This window comes from Motacilla alba, chromosome 5, assembly GCF_015832195.1.
Source record: "Motacilla alba alba isolate MOTALB_02 chromosome 5, Motacilla_alba_V1.0_pri, whole genome shotgun sequence".
Taxonomy (NCBI): domain Eukaryota; kingdom Metazoa; phylum Chordata; class Aves; order Passeriformes; family Motacillidae; genus Motacilla; species Motacilla alba.
Genome location: NC_052020.1, coordinates 36678062 through 36699746, shown reverse-complemented (window position 1 = coordinate 36699746; position 21685 = coordinate 36678062). Strand labels below are relative to the sequence as shown.

At 45.7% G+C, this 21685-nt stretch overlaps 1 protein-coding gene across 1 annotated transcript in view; it reads left to right on the top strand.

Moving 5' to 3' along the window:
- The first annotated feature begins 621 nt into the window (after nt 1-621).
- Nucleotides 622-21685, top strand: part of EGLN3 (egl-9 family hypoxia inducible factor 3) — a 28134-nt gene continuing 7070 nt past the window's right edge. The window contains exons 1-2 of the mRNA XM_038138839.1: nt 622-1344; nt 21329-21448. Coding sequence (XP_037994767.1) covers nt 988-1344; nt 21329-21448 — 477 coding nt within the window. The 5' untranslated portion in view covers nt 622-987. The remainder of the gene's footprint in view (nt 1345-21328; nt 21449-21685) is intronic.

The window sequence follows — 21685 nt, the reverse complement described above, 5'->3', positions numbered from 1 at the left end:
CACGCGGTGGAACGGCGAGTTTGGGTTTGGGACCAATTTTGTCAAGGTTTGACCGCAGCTGTCCCGTCGTGGCACGAAGCCGCCGACGGTCCGGGAGGTGTATCCTGCTATCAGAGCCAAGCAACCTGGCGGGCCCTTTGGTATAGATAATTCAGGGAAGTGTTGTTTTGCTATGTAAACCTTTTGTAAAAGGTGCATTTCTCGCCCAGAAAAAAACGTATCTGCCGCTTAATGCAACAGTTCCGTCTGGTGCTGAAAGAGCCGCTGCGGTAGGCGGAGGTGAGAGGCGGCCGGAGAGCCCCGGCGGGGCACTGGCAAACTTCACTTGGGCTATTCCAAGAGCTGCGGAGCCGGGCAGGGCAGGGCAGGGCGAGGCGAGGCGAGACGAGGCGCGGGGGTCGCAGCCGACATGCCAGGGGAGAATTCCTCAATGGCGCTGCCCACGCCCACTCCGGGGGCGCGCGGGACCTCGGGCCACGCCCCCCGCGCACGTGCGGGAGCCCTCGCCGCGCGTTCCCCGCGGGCCGGCCCCGCCCCGCCCCGCGCGATTGGCTGTCCGGGCCGCCGCGGGCGGGGAGGGGGCGGGGCGATCGCTTGGCGGCGGGCGGCCCCTCCCACGTGCGGCGGCGCGAGCACACATCCCGCACGTAGCCGGCGTGCTAATCAGCGCGGGGCCATCTGCCGCCCGCCGCGCTGGGCGGGGGCTGCCCGCGCCCTTCCCGCACGCCCCGGGGCGCTCCCGCGCACTGCTGCCCGGCCAGCGGCGCTAGCAGCAGCGCGGGGCTTCGGCAGCACCGCCGCTCCCGCAGCGCCGGGCCGCGGTGCGTAGCCGAGCCCGCAGCGGCGAAAGTTTTAGCTCGCCTCGCCTGGCCTCGCGCCGCGGCGGAGCCCCTGCCCGGCTCGGCCTGGAGCTGACGGCGGCCCCACGGGCATCGCCTCCCAGCGCGGGCGCCGGCGGAGCAGCGGCGCGCCCGTCCCCGCCGCGCCATGCCGCTGGGGCACATCATGAGGCTGGACCTGGAGAGAATCGCCCTGGAGTACGTCGTGCCCTGCTTGCACGACATCGGCTTCTGCTACCTGGACAACTTCTTGGGGGAGGTGGTGGGGGACTGCGTGCTGGAGCGGGTGAAGCGGATGCACCGCGACGGGGAGCTGGCCGACGGGCAGCTGGCCGGCCCCAGCCGCGGTGTCGCCAAGCGGCACCTCCGCGGCGACCAGATCAAGTGGATCGGAGGCACGGAGGAGGGCTGCGAGGCCATCAACTTTCTGCTCACGCTGATAGACCGGCTGGTGATGTACTGCGGGAGCCGGCTCGGCAAGTACTACGTGAAAGAGCGATCCAAGGTAAGGGTCCGCGGGGCCCCGACGTCCTGTCCGCCCGCCGGCACCGGCTCCCAGCCGGCCCGACCCGCTTCGCAGCTGCCGGTGGGCCCTGACCGAAACTTTCCACGGGCACTCGCCCGTGGCGCGTCCGCGCTGCCGGCGGGTGCCTGTGGCTCGGGCAGTCCCGCGGGGCTGTCCCCCGGCACTGCCCCGGGTGGCGGAGGCGCCGTGCGCTGCCTGCGGGACTCCTGTGACAGCAGCCGCTCTCCAGCCCTTGCCGCCGGGTGCGGGGGTCCCGCTGGAAGCGGGGCCGCCCCTGCGGGTCCCTCGCCCCGCCGGTGCCAGCAGCGCTCCGGGGCAGCTTCTCGCGGCTCCCCGTGCTGCGTTTTCGCCGGGGTTTTCGGATGCCGGACCCCGTCCGGTCCCTTGCCTTTTCACCTGTGTGACACCGGCCGTCACTTCGCAGCCGTCCCGGGAGCTGCAGACGGCTCCTCGCTTCTCGCGGGGCGCTGGAACCGGCTGCACGCCGCTTCTGGTTGTGTTCACCCCAGGTGCGGACAGGGGGGACCAGTGCGGGGCGTACCCCACCAGAAAACGTCTAACCTTGACTACGTTTGCAGGGGAGCAAGCTCTCCACCCTCTCCCTGCGAACGTACCCAGCTCTGATCCGATTGTTCGGATGTTTTCGCCGATGTATTTTCCTGAATAGCTTCGCGGTTCCAACTCTTGTCGCCGTTCCACAGCTGAAGAGGTTATCGTTACTGCGTTGAGTGTGCACAGAATACGGGATGTTCAGTTTGAGCACAGCAAACTTTTGTTTTAAAGAGATAAATTGTTTTTTCTAGGCTTTCTCGGAAATGGAGGGGACACTTGTATTATTAGTTTCTTTCCTAGTGAAGTTTATGTGCATTTGCAATGACATTAGTGTGGGATAACTTGTCTTTTCTTACCTTATCTGTTTTGCTACGGCAAAGTGAACTAGCTTGGAACTAAGTTTACTTTGTTGTCCTGAATGCTGAGAACATCCTTATTTCTTTATTTCTGACTTAACGTCATACATTTTCAAAAGTCCCACTGCTTTTAGAGATATGCCAGGAACAAAAACAATGAAACTTCCAGAAAATGACAATAGGGAGAAATTAGGTATTTCTCTTGATCCTAACTTGCACTGGACTAAGGGCGTGTGTGAGTGGTACTGTGATTCTCCCTTGAAAAATGAAGAAAAAAGAACAGTGATGTTTACCAGTTGCTTGGGAACACCATTAAATCTGTGGATGCACCCCCACACATTTACACACAGTAGTGGGAATAATAATCCTTATTCTTAGCTCTAACTCCATTGAATTACTGATCATCAATTCAGTTAAAGCTTGGGTAGGTATGTTTTAAAATGTGGGTAGATTGGATTGTACTTATTCCTGTTGAGAGCCTTGTATTAGGAGGCATAAATAACCATCCTGCCTTGGCACACCTTTAAGGTCATCCCCATCCTTTCTCTGGGTGATTTCTGTTTGCCTATTTATTACTGAAAGTGCATTTCTGGCTAAGGGGGTGTGTGTAGAGGTGGGTATTGAGGAGAGCTTACTTAAAAGTTGGATTGGAGTGAAGGAGGCTGTCCAGCCTTTTTACAAGGTATTCGTAAAACAAATCAGCTGGATGAATGAAGGATGTTGGCATTGGCTGGGAAGAAGTGTCTTTTGGGCAGTTACTTTGGGTTGTGGAGATGATTTTAAAACAGAGTTTTCGTGGTTTTGAAGGCATTCTTGTACAAATAATTATAAAAAATAGAACATAACTTGTTTTATAAATAGGCAGCAAGCTATTTACAATGAAGAAAGACTTCTGGCTCTCGTGCTTTAATATGCAAGTTGTCAGACTCCGAACAGCACATGGAAGTGCTGCACAACAGTCCAGGACTGAAAGGGACTCAGTATCTCAATATTGTTTGTAAAACCAAATGCAGAGAAATTTTCATCAGACAGTAATAGTAACCAATCCCCTTCTTGTAATAAGAAGTACCATGGGTATGTGAGGCCCTGGAATAGCAGCTGCTGTCTGTAACTGAGATGCGGGATGCCTTCAGCAGGAAGATTATTCCTGTGACTAACAACTGATTACTGCAGTGCATGCAGGTTCCCATGTCGGTTTAAGACATTTCCACCATAAAACCTTCCCATTCTGCTTATCATGTGAAGTCTTATGAATGCATACACACAAATCCCAAATTTAAATTCAGTGTATTTTTATTTAATCTGATGGATTATGCATGTAAATGAATGTCCACAAAACTTTCACAGCTTAACATTTGTGGGGATGTGGGGTGTTCATGGGCAACTGGACCAGAACATCTTTGTGGGATGTGTGCTGTTGTAATTTATTGTTTTGGGATATAGATACTACTCAAAACTAAGAGTTCAGAACAATTTGTTTAAAATGTAAGCATTTAGGTACATGTTAACTCGATTTATCATGAAAATGTACTTATGTCATATCAGCCCATCATTATTTAAAGATTTCTACTTTTAATAAGTAGTATGACTTTAGTCTTCAGTCTAAGTGTTGGAAGAAGGTGAGAGATTTGCCTAGTAAATGGATTTATGTCAGTTTAGTGTGAAGTGCTTCATATTTTTGTAACTACACAAACATAAGCCCTGAACGACTTTTGTCCAATAAAGGAAATTTTCCTTTCAGTTAAATGAGAGAAACAAGTCAGTTAGGATTGTGCTGTTTCCAAATTAATTTCAAGAGCATTTAAAGAGAGTTAAGATTGCATCAAAGAGATCGAACAGAAGTAAAATTTTCAAGGGTGCTGGATATTCATAGGAGCTGCTGGCTGACATTTGAGGGCTGATCATGAAATGTAACCTTTCATCTTTGCAGAGCAGTGATACAAATCTATCTTTGGTGTAAGTTGTATTTTAAAATACTGGCTGGTTAAATGATCAAAGCATGGTTAAATGTTGATGGACCTAATGCACTGTTTGTTGGCTTTTGCATTCTCATCAACTAGTCTCCATTTTCTAGTAAGATAATAGAATAGTTTCCCTTTTCTAGTAGGTAAATGGCTAAGGACATCACTGAGACATAATTGATGCAAGTTCAGTCTTCTCAGAGTGAGAAGATTGATGTCCTTGTGCAGAGGGATGTTCTGGCCTGAGGACAGAAGTCACTCTGTTTTTGAGGACCTGTCACTACTCTGCTGGAGCTTTACTTGGTGGAGAAAAGCTGGTGGGTGTTTCAGGTCAGAAGCAAAGCTGAAGCTTGGTCTGTGAGGCCAGTCACCCAGAGTGCCCTTTGGATCAGGTGATGCTCCAGGGACTGCAGGTGAAAGGGTGATGTGCTGCAGCTTCTGACTCCCCAGGTCCCAAAGTTCCTTCTTGGGGTTAACTGGCATTTGCAGGGGCCTAAGGGGAGTGCCCTGTAGGAAAACACTGTACTATAAATTTCTCCTTCAAGACTTGAGAAATGTTTTGGTGGTGGGTGGAGTGTCTTTGGAGGTTTTTTTTGGTGTTTTTTAAGCGACTCTGCGGAGCCTGGGGGAACTTGGAAGTCCCTGATGTGAGGAGGCAGGGGACGGAGTATGGCAGGAACCAGGTTGGCTGGCTGGTGTGTGGAAATGTTAAAGCTGTGTTTGCAGCGGGGTGTCTGCGTAATTTGTCTGTTGCCAAGAGGCTGTGGTATTGCCCTTTTCTCATTTTGCCTCTGCTGGAGAAGGGCAGCTCTGCCTGTGGCTGGGCAGGGTCCCAGAGCAGTGCCATCGGTGCCTGCTGCCCTGGGCTACCTCAGCTGAGTCAGCGCTTGAGGCGCTGCCAGCGCTGCGTTGGTCCTCACGGCGAGGGGTGGAAGGTACTTTGAACTGGTGTGGCTGCACTCTGAGTGGACTCTGCACCTCGCCGTGAGAGCGGCACGTCCTGCTCTGAGTCACAGATACCTTCTTGGGTACCACCAAGGGCTGAAATCCATGTCAGGGCTGCCACTGGGGACCTTGAGCCCATCTTGCACCAGCTGGACAACAGTGAGTCCTGCTGGTTTGAAAATAAAGCAAGAATTCATAACCTTAAGAGCTGCTCTGTGTTGAAGGAAGCCTGTGACTGATGTTTCCAGCTCAGAACAGAATTGCTTACATTGTGTCAAGTGTATGGCCTGAAGTTTAAAAAAAAGTGTTTTGAATGTGAGATTAGTTAATTTAGAAGTCCCTATGGGATGTGAACTTTCTCAAAAACTTGCTTTCTCTGCTTGTTGCTATAACACTGCCCTGCTCATCCCACCCTGGTGGACCCTCTCTGATGGACACAGGAGAAGTAGGTCTTTTGTGGTAGCAGTTCATAGCTAGTGAGTGTTTGCTAGAAACCAGAGTGGGTTCTCCTCTCAACCTGTCAAATGATGGGGTATTTCTAGGTAGGTTTTGAAATATGGTCTGCCTAGCAGACTGTTACCAAGATTTCTGTTCTGCGGATTGAAGAAATGGATGAGATGTCACAGCAGTAGTTTTACAAAGTCCCTCATAATAACTCAGGTAAGGAGGTAAGGTATTTTTGCATTTATATATGAAAAAAGAAAAGTGCTGTTCTCTAACATTCAAATTCTATCCTTTGTGATTAAAACACAGTGAAATGCTGAATTTTCTGATTTGAGGTACTGTTTTGAAGAGTGAGATAACAGAAAACTCTAGCTACAGTAGGCTGAAGAGCGGTACTGCCTCTTGAGATATACAAAGTATTTTTGATACTTGGGTAGTAACATGCCTTACAATTAGTTTACAATGGGAGGTCTGATGAATACCACCATCTAGAAGAAATATGCATAATTTCTTTCTTCTAATCAAATGCACATGTTCTGCCATAGTGCACAAGTTCAAATCTGTTCTTCTGGCCAGCTGCCGGCAGAGTCCAGAGCCACTGGAACTGTAAATACAACAGACAAGTCATTTTATGATATGAGACTGAAGAATTCAGCATTGGCACAGATCCTAGTGTGGTTGCTTTGGCTCAGTGTCAAAGCTGATGTTTATATCTGTGTTTGTCAAGCAAGATTAGTTAGCCTGGTTAATTATACACAGGAATGTATAATTTTTACTTGACAATCAGATGAGTACAAACTTGGGCATATTAACACTTGTTTTTGTTCTTCATCAAATTATTCTCAATGACTTTTGAAACTTTCAAAAGAACTACTTCTCTGAAAGAGGCACTTGGAGAATCTTTCAGATAAATTCTTCTTTGAGCAGGGACATGGTATTGGAGAAATAGATCAATATTTTACAGACAGTGATGCACATATCTGTAAGTGGGTTCAGAAGCATGGGAAGCCTCTAGGGAATGGTGTTTGAGTTAATACTCAGGTGTTGAAGTTGCAAGCAGCTTGAATTCAGTAGCTGTTATGTATCATCACTCTTAAAAACCTGACTGTGGCTCAGTGGCAAACTTATTTCATGGTCGGCAGTGGCAAATACCTGCTGCCTTCAGTGTGTGTTACACCAGAGACTTTGGCTGCCAGGTGGCTTCTCTTGGTCCTCCTTTCCCCCTCTTGCCAGCGTCTGTATCCACCCAGCGACCTTTATCACGCTGTGCCAGGAGTCTGTCCTTGTGCTTTGCAGCCATAGTCCCAGAGAAAGGCAGAAGGTGGTTAATCCTAAAAGTGAAGGGAAATGTCTGTGCTCTCAGGCAATGTAAAGATATGAATGGTCTGTTTATCCTGAGTTTGTGCATGTGTTTGCGGCATCAGGGCAATTTTTTTTTTTTTTTTGTCTATAGTTTTATAGTCCAGCAGTTCTTAGTGAGTCCTGCTAGACTCTGGGATTACACAATGGTGACAAAGCAGTGAAATTTTACACAATCTCTCATGTACTGGTCATGCATTTTCTGCAATAACTTATTCACTGCTGTGCCTGCTCTAGTAGCAGTTCTTGCTGCTACCATGTCACCTCTTACTGCCAAGGACTTGCAGAGGTTGTCTTACTGGTGTGCTGGCCAACAGGTTGATCACTTGCAAGGGCTAAACAAGTATGTGCCATTCAGTTTGCTTTTATGTGAGGACCCATTGCTCACTGAATGCCGGTGTGACTGTAATACAGGTGGCATTAAGGCCTCTGTGTATGAGGAGTGTTTGTCCTTTGTACTCATGGGGATGTGTGTGTGGCATCACAAGGTGCAGTATCCTTGGGAAAGCCACTGGGGAAATGACAAGATTCAGAGTTCAGTGCCCTGTCCTGCTGAGCATGCATTTTGGGAGGGAGGAGAGCTGGCCATGGAATCACAGAATCAATTAGTTTGGAAAAGACCTCTGAGATCATTGAGTCCATGCTGTGACTGAACAGCGCCATGTCAACTAGACCATGGCACTAAGTGCCACATCCAGTCACCTCCAGGGACAGTGACTCCACTACCTCTTTGGGCAGCCCATTCCAATATCTAATCACCCTTTCTGCAAAGAATTTCTTCCTAATGATCCTTGCTATTAATATTTGTGTGCCTTTTCCCGAGGTAATTGTTAATGAATAATTCAGTCCATTTAATACAGTTCATTGCTGATAGCAGTATATGTTAAAATGGACATTGATTCTTATAACACTGATGCAGTACAGGAGGTATGCAGTTAAAGTGGCCTCTTACTTTGCATTAAAGGTTCCAGCTGTGTTAATCCCAATGTCTTTATTTGATGTCACAGTAAACTCTTCTTTCTGTGACTTCCAAATTTATCTGGATGGTGTCTCAATGTAATACAGACTTACCTTGCATATTGCAGAGATTTTTTTAATTTTTTTTTTTTTCTGAGGTGGTGGTGAAACAGTACTGCAAGTCTTTCCCATTTGTGTCTGGAAGGGATGAGAGAGGGAGGAGATAGAACCACAATGATCCAAGCATGTGTGCATTTTTAATTAGATGAATTTTTGATGTTTCCTGAACAAACTCAGTACACTTGGAAGAGATCAATACTTTTATCAAATGTTTCAAGATGACTCTTACTAAGACAAGGTACTTTCTTCTTTGTTTCTTTGAGGTATTCACTTTTTTTTGCTCCTCTTGCAATTGGATTGAGTTTTCCCATTGTGTCTCAGGCCAGGGGCAAGTGGTCCCTTGGCACCAGCAGGCCCCATAGCACTCACCCATCTTGCAGTGGATGGCTTGAGAGAATGAGGAGATTAGGAAGGAAAGCCTAAGAGGAAGTGTTACTGGTTTTACCTCTATGAAGGAGGATGTGTGCATACCAGCTTGAAGGAATTTAAAGCATTGGGTCGGATTTGTCATGATTGTAATCCTTCTGTCACAAAGCTGAAGACTGAAACAACGTTGTTAGAAAGCTGCCAACAGCACATCTTCCTAAGCTTCTGTAGAAAGGCTTTATTGGTAACATTTATTAGTAGAGGAGCTCTTGGGAAGAGGTGTTTTGGAAACTGGTTCTGGTACCTGTGCCTATGGCTGATGGCTGCTGTGGTGGGCTCCAGGGTGAATAACTGATGCAGTGGTACAGAACTTGGTGGGGCTCGACAGGAAATTTTGACTGATGCATAACACCACATAACAGTTTGGTTTAGACCTGTTTATTGCTCTGAAAAGATGTTACAGAGTTGGTCAGAAAAGCAAGAAGGTCTCTCAGTTCAGTCAGTGAGGTGAAGTAAGATCGTGAAGAAGGCTTATGCCAAGTAAATCATCTATCTCCTACTGTTTAAACTGTTCACGGGCATGTCATCTCGTCAGCACACCACTCGTGATCATTCCTGTGAATGATTTGGAGAGAGCTGTAAGCTCTGTTTCCCCTCCATCACTCACACATGTGCATCTAGTATCTCTCAGTGACAGAAAGGAGCTTTTTCCCCTACAGTCATTTTTCTCTTGACATTATGCTTTGATAAGATTAGTAGGTGAATAAACTTAGTGCCAACATGCAAAGCACTTAGTAGAAAGCAGTTGATTAAACAACCTACTTGTTGCTCTGATTTTTCACAAATAAGGTAATCAAAGAGATTTTTGCTGACCATAGTGGTTCCATGGAAGCTTACTAAATGTTCATGTCTAGCCACCCAGATAAAAATGAGTAGTCTAAATGGCAGGAGTACAGCATAGCACTCTATCTGCACTGACTGGAAACAGCACAGTTTGTCCTAAGCTTTGCAGTTGGAAGTGGCAGAGCAGCCATGTATTTTGCCAAACATCAGGAAATCGCATCCTTCTTTGTAGCAAAAAAAGATACCCATTTTGAGTCTTGTGTCTGTCTAGTTCATGTGAATCCTTTGGTCAAAATAAATAGTCTGTTTTTTGTACTTTCATTCTGGACCTGAAAATCCAAACAAGATATATGTCTGCATTTTTCCTGTCTGTAAGTCATAATATAATTAATCATTGCTTATGTGTTCTTGCACTGTAATTTTTTATACAAAGTGATAAGACAAATGTTTTTAAAATTTTGGCTCCAGTTCAGCAATTCACTTAACTACTTTTTCTTAAAGGCACTTTCAGATCAATGGGACTTCAAGCACATATTCTGGTGCTTGGCTTAGACTGTGCTAGAATATGTTTAGAAAACTTCGGGAAAAGTTGCATATCTTGTGCCATCCCTGGTGTTTGTATAATTTTTTTTTCTTACATTTGAAATGCAGGTCATCTTTTATGTGGTCTCCTGGGAGGCAGCAAAGAGCCTCACATGATGAAATAGATAGTAGTTAAGATTTTTATCTGACTTTTGCAACTGACTGTCTTATGGCAAACTTGTCTTAATACCATTAACAGTAGCACTTATTCCAGTAATGCATGCAAAGAGACAGGCGGTGCGTGTTGAGGAATGCCATGTGGAATGGGAAAAGCCTGGGGTGGAAGAACACTGGGCTTTGTGGTGGTGGAGATTGGCATGGAGCTTCCTGACTGCCTTGGAATTCCAGGGAGTGAAGAAAGCTTCTTGCATAGCCCCTCACTGGACCATGTGGGTAGAAAAAGTAGAGCAGAACCAGGAGAATTTGAGAGAGAATATATTAAAGAAGTGGTAGGAGGGGGGAAGTGTCAATTTGTCCTCAATTTACCTGTGCCCGGGTTGTTAACAGTGCTAGGGTGTTGTGCTTGCTGCTGAAGACTGCATATGTAAGTGCACCCTCCCCTTCAAATTTCCCACAGGAAATCTGGTAGAAGTGGTTTGAAAAGTGGAAAAAGGAGAAGCTTCACCATAAATGCTATAACATGTTCTGCTGTTAACACATAAAAGCCACGCCATAGAAGTAGATGTGCACAAACAGGAGAGAGTCCCCCAGAATGTATTGATAACTCTGTTCTTGACAACATTCACCAAGGTTTCCACCTAAGTAAGTAACCTCACCCTCTGCCATCTGCTGTATGGAGCACGTGCATGGTGTCTCTGAAGCAGGCCAACAGGAAAGGTCACTGCCTGGTTAACTGTTTTACAGACTTCCTCCTCATGAAGGAGCAGTGAGAGGATTTGTGAACTCTGCTCCTCATTGCCAAATTTGGTGTAATTCAACATTTCATGGTGGTCAAACACTGAAATCTCAAAGTTGTGCATTTTACCTAGATATCTGAGTGCATAACTTGATGTTCAACTGGTGATGTAAAGGCTCAGTGCAGTCTCACATTTGCACTGATAATTTCTTGGCAAGGATAAAAATGTAGTTGACATGATTTTTTCTTTGTTTCTTTACACTTGGATGTGTGCAACTGAAACAATTTTTTTTCTTTGCTGGCACTTGGTTAAAAGCATGTTTCACTACTTACCATCTGTAGAAGCTACTGCTGCTAGTTATAAGCTGTATTAGTACAATGTTTTGGCTGCAGTTAGAAAAGGCACTAGCTGTGCTAATGCTGACCAGAGCTACAGGCAGACATAGTACCTATTTGACCCCCACACTGAAAGGGCATACGTAACCCTATAGCTCTGCCTTCCTCTCAAGCATCTCTCCTGCCTTCCTCCTCTGTGCTTCCCACCCATATCTCTAGCAAAGCCAGCTGCAGGACCCCCATCAGGTGGTTTCTTACCCCTGCTCTTACCACAGCCTGTCATGCTCATGCCTATGCAGCCACTATCTCTCATCTCCATCCCAGGGAAGATACAGGGATGAGGGCTGCTTCCTCTGCCTGCCCAAGCAGCTGGCACCCTGGGAGAGCAGCCTCTGTCCAACCTCCAGCTTGGCTCAGCCTTGGCTTCCCCTGTGGTGGCTGTGAGTACATACTGCTCTTGTCACATTGGCTGCCAGAAGAAAGACTATGGAGAGGAAGAGGAAGAAGGAGGGAAGTGAGCCAGAAAGAACACTCCAGGCTTTCTGCATCCTCAGGAAATATCCTGAAGTCACACCAGAAAGACTGCCTCCCTTGCTCAACAGTTGCAGTGCTTCCTGCAAAAACTACCTTAGATGCCATAGAACATTATTGCTCTAAGACTCAGTCCTGAACTGGGCCTTGAGAAATCTCCTAAGGGCTGCTACTTCAGTGAGTTGTGGTGCTGGGAATGCCTGGGTAAGGTTCCGGTACTGCAGCAAAGCAGAGCAGCAGGTGTGAGCAGGCTGAAACCTGTCAGGCATGGATGTGTCCCTGTGCAGGGCCACTGCCCCAGCAGGAGAGTTGAAGCCTGTGCAGTGGCCACAGCTGGCCTTTAGGTTGGTCTCTTCTGTCAGGTGGTGGCAGCATAAATCCACGGAAGACACTTGACCAGTGGACGAAGGAAAGTGGGAAATCAGCAGCCTGTGTTCAAATCCAGAATCTGTTGTCCATGGCTGGGTTGAGGAGCAGACTTCCTTGTTCAGGTGATAAGAGCTTTTGTGAATTTGTCTGAGACACGCAGATGTAAGGCTGGCAGTGAGTTGGTGGTGTGTGCATGTCTGTCTATGCATGCTTGCTTTGCTCACAGTTGCCGAGTGTCTGTGTACGCATACCTTAGTGGTGGAAGTACCAGCTGTGTACATGTGGAGAGGGAAGGCACTAAAACACTTAAGAAAATTTATTTGTTTTTTTTTTTTACCAATAGGTTTTATTGCATAGCTTTAGAACAGGTGTACAGTTTTATTATTACAAATTTCCCTTGAATCTGAATATCTTGTTTCCCTTCCTGCATGGAAGGATGGTGTGACACTGAATACACATCTATTCACTTTAACTGGGAGATTACACTGTTGTAAAGTGGACGTGTAGACAGAGCAGTACAACTTAATGTGCAGGCAAAGCCTTAGAGGTAAAGACTACACATTATTGAACCATAGTAGAAATTATTTCTGATGGTAATTTGTTATAGATAATTTTAATGGGTTTTACACTTAATTATTCATTCAAAATCTTATGCAGGATACTGTTATCTAGGCAAGTCCTCTGTAAAGGTATGGGTGAGCAAAAGATATGTGGGTAGTGAGTGAGACGCTTCCTTCCAAAATTAACATAGGAGATAACTGGTCTCATCAATTAGCATTAATTTGGTTTTACTGCTGTGATAACAAGCACTTAAGAACGTTGATCTCTCTGTTTGTGCAGCACAGTGATGTCTTAGCAGCCTCAGGAGCCCAGATGGCTCTGACAGGGCCCTTGAGGCATATTTGGGGTACCTGCCAAGTGTGGTGGTGCTTCTCTGAATCCTGCTTTCCTCTCTGGCAGTGAAGGGTGTTTTTCACTGAGCCAGAGGGGGCAAAGGAAACATCTCCCCCAGTGTGGTGCTGCCTCTGGTGTGGCGGGATCATGTGGGGTCACAAGAGGCATCCTGGGTGGTGGCCTCAAGGAAGGATCGTTCTTGGCAGCTGGGGCCTCCTGTCCCCTTGGCACACGTGCTTCAAGGTGGTGGCTCATCACCTCTGCCTGCCAGCATGTCCAGGGCTGCCCCTGATGAGCTCGCAGGAAGTGTTTGAAGTGCTGCATACCAAATGTGAGCTGATAAAAGCCCAGAGCTTGTGGGCTCTGTTGCTCACTTGCCCTGGGCCCACAGGCTAAAAATAAATGGGTAATAAAAAGAAAAGGCTGTTGGCAGCTCAGGCGGTTCCAACAGCAGCTAAAGTTTGCCTGTGTTGTGGCTGTCTTTCCTGACCTTTATTAGTGCAGCCACAAGAGCATCAAAATATGCAGTTATTTAAATGTTGCAAACAACAACAACAACAACAAAAAAGAGTGGTGTAATCCTCTGGGTGACTAGTAGCAGAACTGAAAAGGTCTGGACTTGCTGATGAAGAATGAAAGGCTGGACTATTTCAGGAACTGTGAGATTATCTTTCTACCCCACAGATGAGAAATATTCCTCAGAGGATGTGTGTGCTGGTTAACCAGGCTTTTATTCCCTGCTGAGAAACTGAACATACAGGGACGGTCCTTACAGATTTCCTTAATGAGCTTGCACTTATTTATGAATTTGCCTTTCTGCGGGGGTGGTGCTTGTCACTATGTCCCCCAGGGCTCATTACAGGGGATGCTTTCTCCATCTGCATCAATTGCTTGGGATGCTTTCTCATTAGTGCAGCTTCGCCAGGTTTGGCTCTTTGGGGAGAGGAGAGGACTGAAAGAGTTTTCTGGGTGATGAAAGAGGGCTTCAGCAAAAGGCAAAAATAATCCTAAGTGTAATTAGACAGCATTTGTTTAAAGTGTGGGAGATAAGTCTCTGTGCCTGTTTGCAGCGCCGGCGGGAGGGACAGCCCAGTAAGAACGAGAGCCCAGAAGTGCCGTGAGCGCCTGAGTGCTCGCTGCCTGTGTGGGTTTCCCCTCTCCTCTCCGCAGCCTGTGTCTGAAGTGCACTCTGGAGTGAAGTTTGCATTTGATCGCCGATCGCCTCACGCTCCGCACGTAGCTCTGTCGTTAAGCCATCATCCCGCTGGCCCCGAGCCAGGGCTGCGAGGCGCAGGGGCGGGCGGTCTCTCTAAACTGAACAGCCCTTATTGATACATCGACGCACTGCGCATGTTTACAGCTGCTAATTGGAGACTTAATCTGAATATCCTTGACTGAACTAATTCACTGGCAATAGCCTTTTAAATTTCAGGTCCCGCCGTGATGGTATGCCTGCTCTTCGCAGCGCGCTAATCGCCTCTGGAGCGGCGCTGCCGCTGCGTGCGTGCGAGGCACAACGACCCAGCAGCAGCACAGACCAAAGCCTGCGTGGTTTTAGGTCAGAGGAGGATGTAAAGTAAAAAATCTTGTCTGATTCTGCGTTTCCAGAAGATGAGAGAAGCACTTGAAGTACTGGAGAAAAGTGTTAATTGACATGCACATAGGCTTATGTAGATTAATTAAGCATACGAGAAAGGAGGTGAATTCTTTTAATTACTACAACAGGATGCTCGTTGCAAGGACAGTTGTGATCCTGTGGCAGTTTCAGATTTGTTTCCTTCACTTTCAGTGTTCTGTTTTCTCCTTGCTGTGACCAGAGGCTGAATACAAAGAATTTGGGTGGTGGTCTGAAAGCAGTGTTAGTTTCCTTGGCTTTTTAAAAAATGTGAGCAATGTAGCCAGTATACAGTGGTAGATGAATGCCTGGAACTCTCTTGCCCTTGGAAACCTTCTTCCATGGTCAGATCCTTTCAGAGTTTCTGAATTGTCCCTTGACTTTAGGATCCTGTAGGATCCCAGGAAGTATCCAGCAATGGGAACAGCTCAGCAGAGCTCACTGCTGTCTCCAAAGGCTGGTCCCCAAATGCTCCCTGTTCTCTTGACAGCTGCAGATGGCTGCTGCCCACATGAGGCATGGCTGTTTCCTGCCTTCCCATTTCACAGTGGCACTGCTCTGGCAGCCAGCTTGAACTTGAAGGGCATCCAGATTTATTTCTAAGTGTGTGTTCTGTTAAGGAAAAAAAAATAGTCACAGGCTGAAACAGTCCTTCATATTAATAGGCTATGAAAAATTTTGTTGCCAATCATTAGGAAAGCTTCTTAAGCCCTATCACAGATTCATTTAACAGGGAGCTCATTTATAAAGCAGCATCAATCTGTGATCTAGCTTCCTTACAGACAGACAACTCCCATAAGATTTGAAAGCTTATTAGGGGGCTCCTTGAACTACAACTAGGTAACACAACATGCTAATCATCAATAGCTGTGTGGCATGGAGGTAATCCATGAGCAGATCTTTCATGGGTAGATCTTTTTTCTACCCTCAGTTCTTAAAGGAAATTTAACAAGCAGGAACAATTTTCCATTGTAGAGTAATCAGAATATTGTCAGGTAATAAAAGACTTTTGGTTGGTATCAAAAATAAACCAGTGTCTTAGCATCATCTTCCTGCAGATGAGAGAACAGTCTTTCCCACCATTTCCACCCTCAGGTTGTTCCTCAAAAATTCTTTTAAAAAGTCCTTTTATGTATCTGTAAGCAACAAGCAAGCTGTGGTGCATGCAAAAGACTAAAGAAAGGAGAGATGAGGTTTCAGCTCCTGGAAGATCTGAATCTGATGATCAACCTTGCATGTAAGAAAGGAGAAGCAGACCACCTGGTGAAAGTGCTGCCCATGGAAACAGGATTTTTTTACACAGTTACAATTAATGGTTTGATTGAAGACTGGTAACCAAGTTATGGTGAGGAAATGAGGGGACCAGTTTCTCATGCAATACTGCCAGTGAAGCCCATTTCATGTGTTGCTTGACTGAAGTGAGCAGAATTTTACTCCCTCTTGGAACTGCTGTTTCCCTTTCCAACAGGTGCTACTCTAATGTCTCTGATTTGTTGGTGTTTCAACATAATTTTTTCCCCTCTGTTCCTTCCCATCTCTATAGAGTATTAAGTTAGACCAATGTTCCCAGTTCATGCTTCAGTGTAGTAGTTGAATATTTTAACTTTCATAAATTCAAACAAACTAATATTTAGTAATGTTCATGAATATTTTATACTTAACCATTATAAGCTATGCAGCAGAAAACACTTGGGTGCAATAAGAAATTAGTTAAGAAACACCCCATAGTGTTTGTGTGTCAGTCAAGCCTCAACTGAGAATCTCTTGCCTTTGATCATGAAATGTCAGATTACTCATGTTCTTTTAATGTAGAGCATGCTGGGTGCTTTTCCCTTTCTGGATGTAAAGACTGTGCACATCTATGAGCTAGAATCAGGTTGAGAACAATATACATTCAAGACTAAGACAATCAAGCAAATCCTGGTAGTCCTAATACCCTAGAGGACTGGTCAAAAGTGATTTTTGTTTACCCTCAAGTTCAGAACTGAGAACCACATATTGGGCTGAAATTTGTGACCTTCTGACGTGGTGTCACCACTGCGTCCTATTAAGCACTGTTAATTTCCACTTACAAACATCTTCTATACGAGATATTTTCTGAAATGTTCTGTCCCAAGTATCAGGCTGCGGTAGCATTGCTTATTTTGTAAATCATGTCTCACAGCATGATCCTGGTCATCAGCTAAGAGAATTTGTTTTTCTTCTTGCTAGCAGCACTGGGAGGCAGGGAAAAATCCTCTCAATGGAACAGTTGTTTTTTATCTGCCTTCAAACTTTGCTAGTGTCTTGCAGTTTGACTTGCAGATTTCTCTGACTGATTTGAGTGTAATACTTTAACTGAATGATAGATAACTTATTTTTGCTTCTGTGCAATGTGGAATTTACTGACTACTCCTGAGTCCTTACTAAAGCTGGTAATTGCTGCTTGTTTAACTTGTGGTTGATTTGCACCCTCTTGGGAAAGCTAACAGCCCTGAAAATAACAGGACAGAAGCTTTAGTCTTGATGATTTGCTTTTCATTTTCCAAGTTTTGTAGGGTTTAATTTATGGCTGTTGACTAGACTACCAGAGCATTGGTCTTCATATGGTGGTGTGTAAGTGTGACGCCAAAGGCATGCATCTGGATATCACTTTTTAACTATTCAGCTGTTGTGTAAGACAAACTCTTCTTTTTTAACTTAGAAAAGGGAAGTGTTGCAGAAATTTTCTGAGTGCTTACACTGGGAAGTTAAGCCAACCAACAGCCATTGTAATTGATTGTGTTGGAAAAAAAAAGGTTAGGTACATTCCTGCTCGTTACTGCCTGCTGTAGTAAGTTTGATTAGTTTAGGTTTGGAGATCGTTAATGAAGAGAGGAGTTGCTTCCAAAAATGGAGTGTGCTCTTCTGGACACAACAGCCAAAAGTGTAGGAAACATTTTTTACTAACACTCCATGTGCACACCTGGTAAATGGTTTGATTATTGTTATTGAGCCTCTAGCTTTTGTATCTGGACTGTGCACTAAACTGGCAGATACCAGTGTTCACAAATTACCTAAATTAAGTCTGGGTCACGCATCTCATCTCCTGTTTCTTGTTTGCTTTAAATGAATCCAAAAGTACTGCTAACAGCTGGAATCCTTGCTGAGGCTAGCTTGATCTGCTCTGGAGCTGCTCCAGCCATTGCTCTGATAAAGCTTGATATCGTTTCAACAGTCTTTAAGAGGACCAGAATGATTTCCCTTCATTGTTTAAGGTTTCATTCAAATATTCATTGTGCCAGGAAAAAGGATATTTCACGTCTGCTTTTCTTCTTTTGCTGCTGCTGCTACTAGAAAACTTTTTTCTCTTTGCTTTTCTGAAAGTTAAGCTATAGTGTGGCCCATGCTTTAGGATTCCATGGGAATTGTTCCACTTAATCTCCAGGGATGGAGTGTTGCAGTTGCAAAAGGTGCACACTGTAAATAAATAAATTATGCATCAATGCTGGAGACAAAGCACATGTTCTAAGAGAACATATTATGTGGGGGAGGCCAGGGGAAACTCTGGCCTTTTGCCTAGATTTCCATAGTAAATAAAGCCCCTAAATCCCTTTCAGGCTCTGCCCTTCAGTCTGCAGTTCAGTAGCTTTTTGTTCGTGGCTTTAAAAACAGTAGTAATATTGGATCGATTTTTAGGCAGTTCAGTAACCTTGGAGTAACGTCTACTCTCCAAAGAGAGGCTTGAAGCCACCATAATTTTGTGTTGTACATCAACTTAAAAACGAGGTACTGTTGGTCAGCAAGGTTGTTTTCCTGTCATGCATCATCCCCTGGTATGATGAGCAGGGCTGGGCTGAGCTGGCACTGCAGGTGCCCGTGCCCCGGGCAGCAGCTGTGCCGCACCCAGCTCCAGCACTGCCCTCCCTCCTCCCTGCCAGATGGTCAGAATCGCTGCCCCCTCTCCTTGGTACTCTTAGCTCTCACGGTGTGTTGGGTTCGCAGGGCAAGGTTTCGGTAGCTCAGTGGCCATCAGGGGTTTTTTGTGAGATGTCAGATGGTTCTCCTGTGTCTGACAGAGCCAATGCCAGCCGGCTACAAGATGGACCCACTGCTGGCCAAGTAGAGAACTTGGAAGTGAAGTTGAGCTTGGGAGGAAGGGAGGGATAGGGGGAAGGTGTCTTAAGGTTTGGTTTTATTTGTCACTATCTTACTCTGATTTGATTGGCAATAAATTAAATTAGTTTCCCCAGGTCTAGTCTGTTCTGCCTGTGACAGTTACTGGTGGGTGATCTCTTCCTATCCTTACCGCCCCATGAGCCTTTCATTACACTTTCTTTCCGTGCTCAGTTGAGGAGGGGAGTGATGGAGTGGCTTCAGGGGCACCAGGGTCAGTGTATGAAGATCCTGTTTTACAGAAGGTTACTGTTTTAATTGTTTGACCTGTTGCAGCTCACTGCATGTGGGATGGGTGAAGGTGCACCTGCATGAGGTGCTGTGCTAGTAACTGGGATGGGGAATGCACAAACTGGGTTATCCTTACCAGTGAGGGCCTGGCTTCCTCAGACCATTATTACATTGTAGATACAGCTGACTTGTGGTTTCCACCAGACTTATGCCCTTAACATGTTTTGAGCACTATGCTGTAGACTGGCCCTTACTGCCATTATCGGGCTGATAGTGAAGTGTAGTGCAGCTCTGGAGCCATTTGTAACAGCAGAATGACAACAGAGCAGATAGGATCTACAGCAAGGCATCTACCTAACTGCTAGGTGTGATGGAATAGGGCTTATTACTTGGAATTAAAAGTACTTGCTTTTATTTAGCATAATGTCCTGACCCTGCAGGCCACTAGTCTCTAGGCACCGTTGGCCTGAGGTGTGGAGAGCGGGCCCTGGTGACTTACTGCTGCCTGCAGGTACTGTTCTGGTGCTTGTTGTGGGGAGGAAAGTTAATTCATACATGGCTGAACTCCTGTGGATAGGTTTTGTTCTTGGTAGCAGAGGGTGCAAGGGATCCACTGTGCTGGCTGGCAGTAGCTTCTGTGCTGGTGTTTGTTGGCACAGTAAAATTTCCTTGTTGATTAAACCAGCAGGTGCTGTACTGTATCTGGTCATGTCCCATGAGAACAGCATGCCTTTCACATGTGCTTGGAAGAAGTAAACAAGAATTGTGGGGTTCCTAGATAAAATTGCTTAGTAAAGCCTATACTGTCAATCTCCAACTATCAATTACATTATAAATTGTGCATATCCGATCATTGGAGCGGGTCATGCAAATGATGCACAATCATATCCTCATTCTGTGGCATGTAAAATACTGTTACATGTGAAGTTAGGGTTTTATTGTCTGAAAGGATGGAAAAGTAGAGGGGTAAAAAACTGATTGGATGGTTGGACTTGGAGGGTCATGGTCCTTCAGACCTCCAGTACCTGGAGGCTGCTACCAAATGGGGCACCACAGGGATCTGTCATGGGACCTGTTGTGTTAAACACCTTTATTTATCAGTAACCTGAAACAGATGGCAGAGTGCGCTCTTCAACTGTGCAGAAAACAGAGAGGTCCCAAACTGAGAGGGACCAGTTGATGCCCTTGAGGGCAAGGCTGCCTCTAAAAGGAAACCAGATAGACTGGGGAAACAGGCCAACAGGAGCCTTGTGAAATTAAACATGGGCAAATCTGACTCCTGCACTGGGAAGGAAGAGCCCCTTGCAGAATACAGCTTGGGGGCTGCCAGAATCTCTGCTCCCCAGGGGAACCTGGGAACACTCAGCTCATCCTGGTGGACAGTGAGCTGGACTTGAGCCCGTGGTGTGCTTCCTGCACAACTTGTTTATGGGAGCACAGCACGCAGATAATTGCGGAAACCACATCTGAACATTATCTGCAGTTTTCCAGCTGAATTCAGTCCATCATTTCCCATCACTCTTGTTGCTAATACTGGCAAGCAATCTGGAGTTGTCAGGGGAGTGGGAGCAAGACTTCTATTGCAAGAGCTTTAGGGGTGATCGGTATCACTGCCAAGTAGCCCCAGTAGTGATGAGTGACTGAGACAAAGATCTAGTACCCTACCAGCAGTATCACCTGCTCTTGCCTGCATTCTGCTGAGGCTGCTAATTAAGTCAACTAAGTTTAATATGTTTTTACTATAAAAACCTTTTAAGACCTGTTGATTGCCATGTGGTTTGGAGTAGTTCATGTTAGGCTTATCTCATAATTCAAAGTGAAATTTAAACCATGAATTAAGAGATTGTATCAGCAAGTCTGAAGATGATCAAAGAGAGAAATGCTCTGAAAGCTATCTGGTTAGTTCTGTGGCTCAGTCCATGAAAGCAAACACGCACTGCCCTGTGCAAACACAGCACAAAGGAGTTGCAGCTTTTTGCACACTTTGCTCTATGGAGTTTTACCAACACCTCCTGGGGACCACTCACTTTGACTTGCACACAGGGGTGTATATGACAATGACTGGAAGATATGAATAGAGGAGGATGGTGGTAGTAAAGCATGACATCCTGGGATTGCTTTCTACTTTCATTATGACTGGAAAATCTGTTTTGCAATGACTGCTTATCTGTAGAAACCCAAATTTCATCTGAAACTGCCTCAAAGTCACGTAGCTTATAACAAGCTTGTACCATGCATACTAGTGTTCTAGTTTCATTTTTTCCCCTTTGATTTTAGTGTATATATTGTGAATTATAAGGGTATTTATTTTCCAGTTTTGAATTTCACACTGGCTGAGCTGTCCTATGAAAGACGTTTGTGCAAAAATACCTTCAGGTGATGTCTGCTCTAGAGTTTGGATTGATCATCTGAAAAATAGTGAGCCCAACTGGTGGTGGGAGGATGCTTAGCAAATTAAAACTGAAGGTAGGCATATTGTAGAATTAATTATTTTACAATTTGTATATTTCAGGCTATGGTTGCTTGCTATCCTGGAAATGGAACTGGGTATGTTCGTCATGTGGACAATCCAAATGGTGACGGGCGCTGCATCACCTGTATTTATTACTTGAATAAGAACTGGGACTCCAAGGTGAGTAAACCATGGGGTTGAGGCAGAACAGGAAGGAAAAACTACTTTGGAAACAGAGCTTCGGAGCCGTCTGTTGTTTCTGTGAACTCTGATGAACTTCTGAGGTGCTGGTCCATTCTTCATCTCTTTTTTTTTTTTTTTCCTGTCTGTTTTTGGCAATGCTTTGGCAGTAAGAATGTGAACTGTTTCTTTATCGTCCTCTCTCCCATTCTGCACACATACTGTTTTGTTGCTATA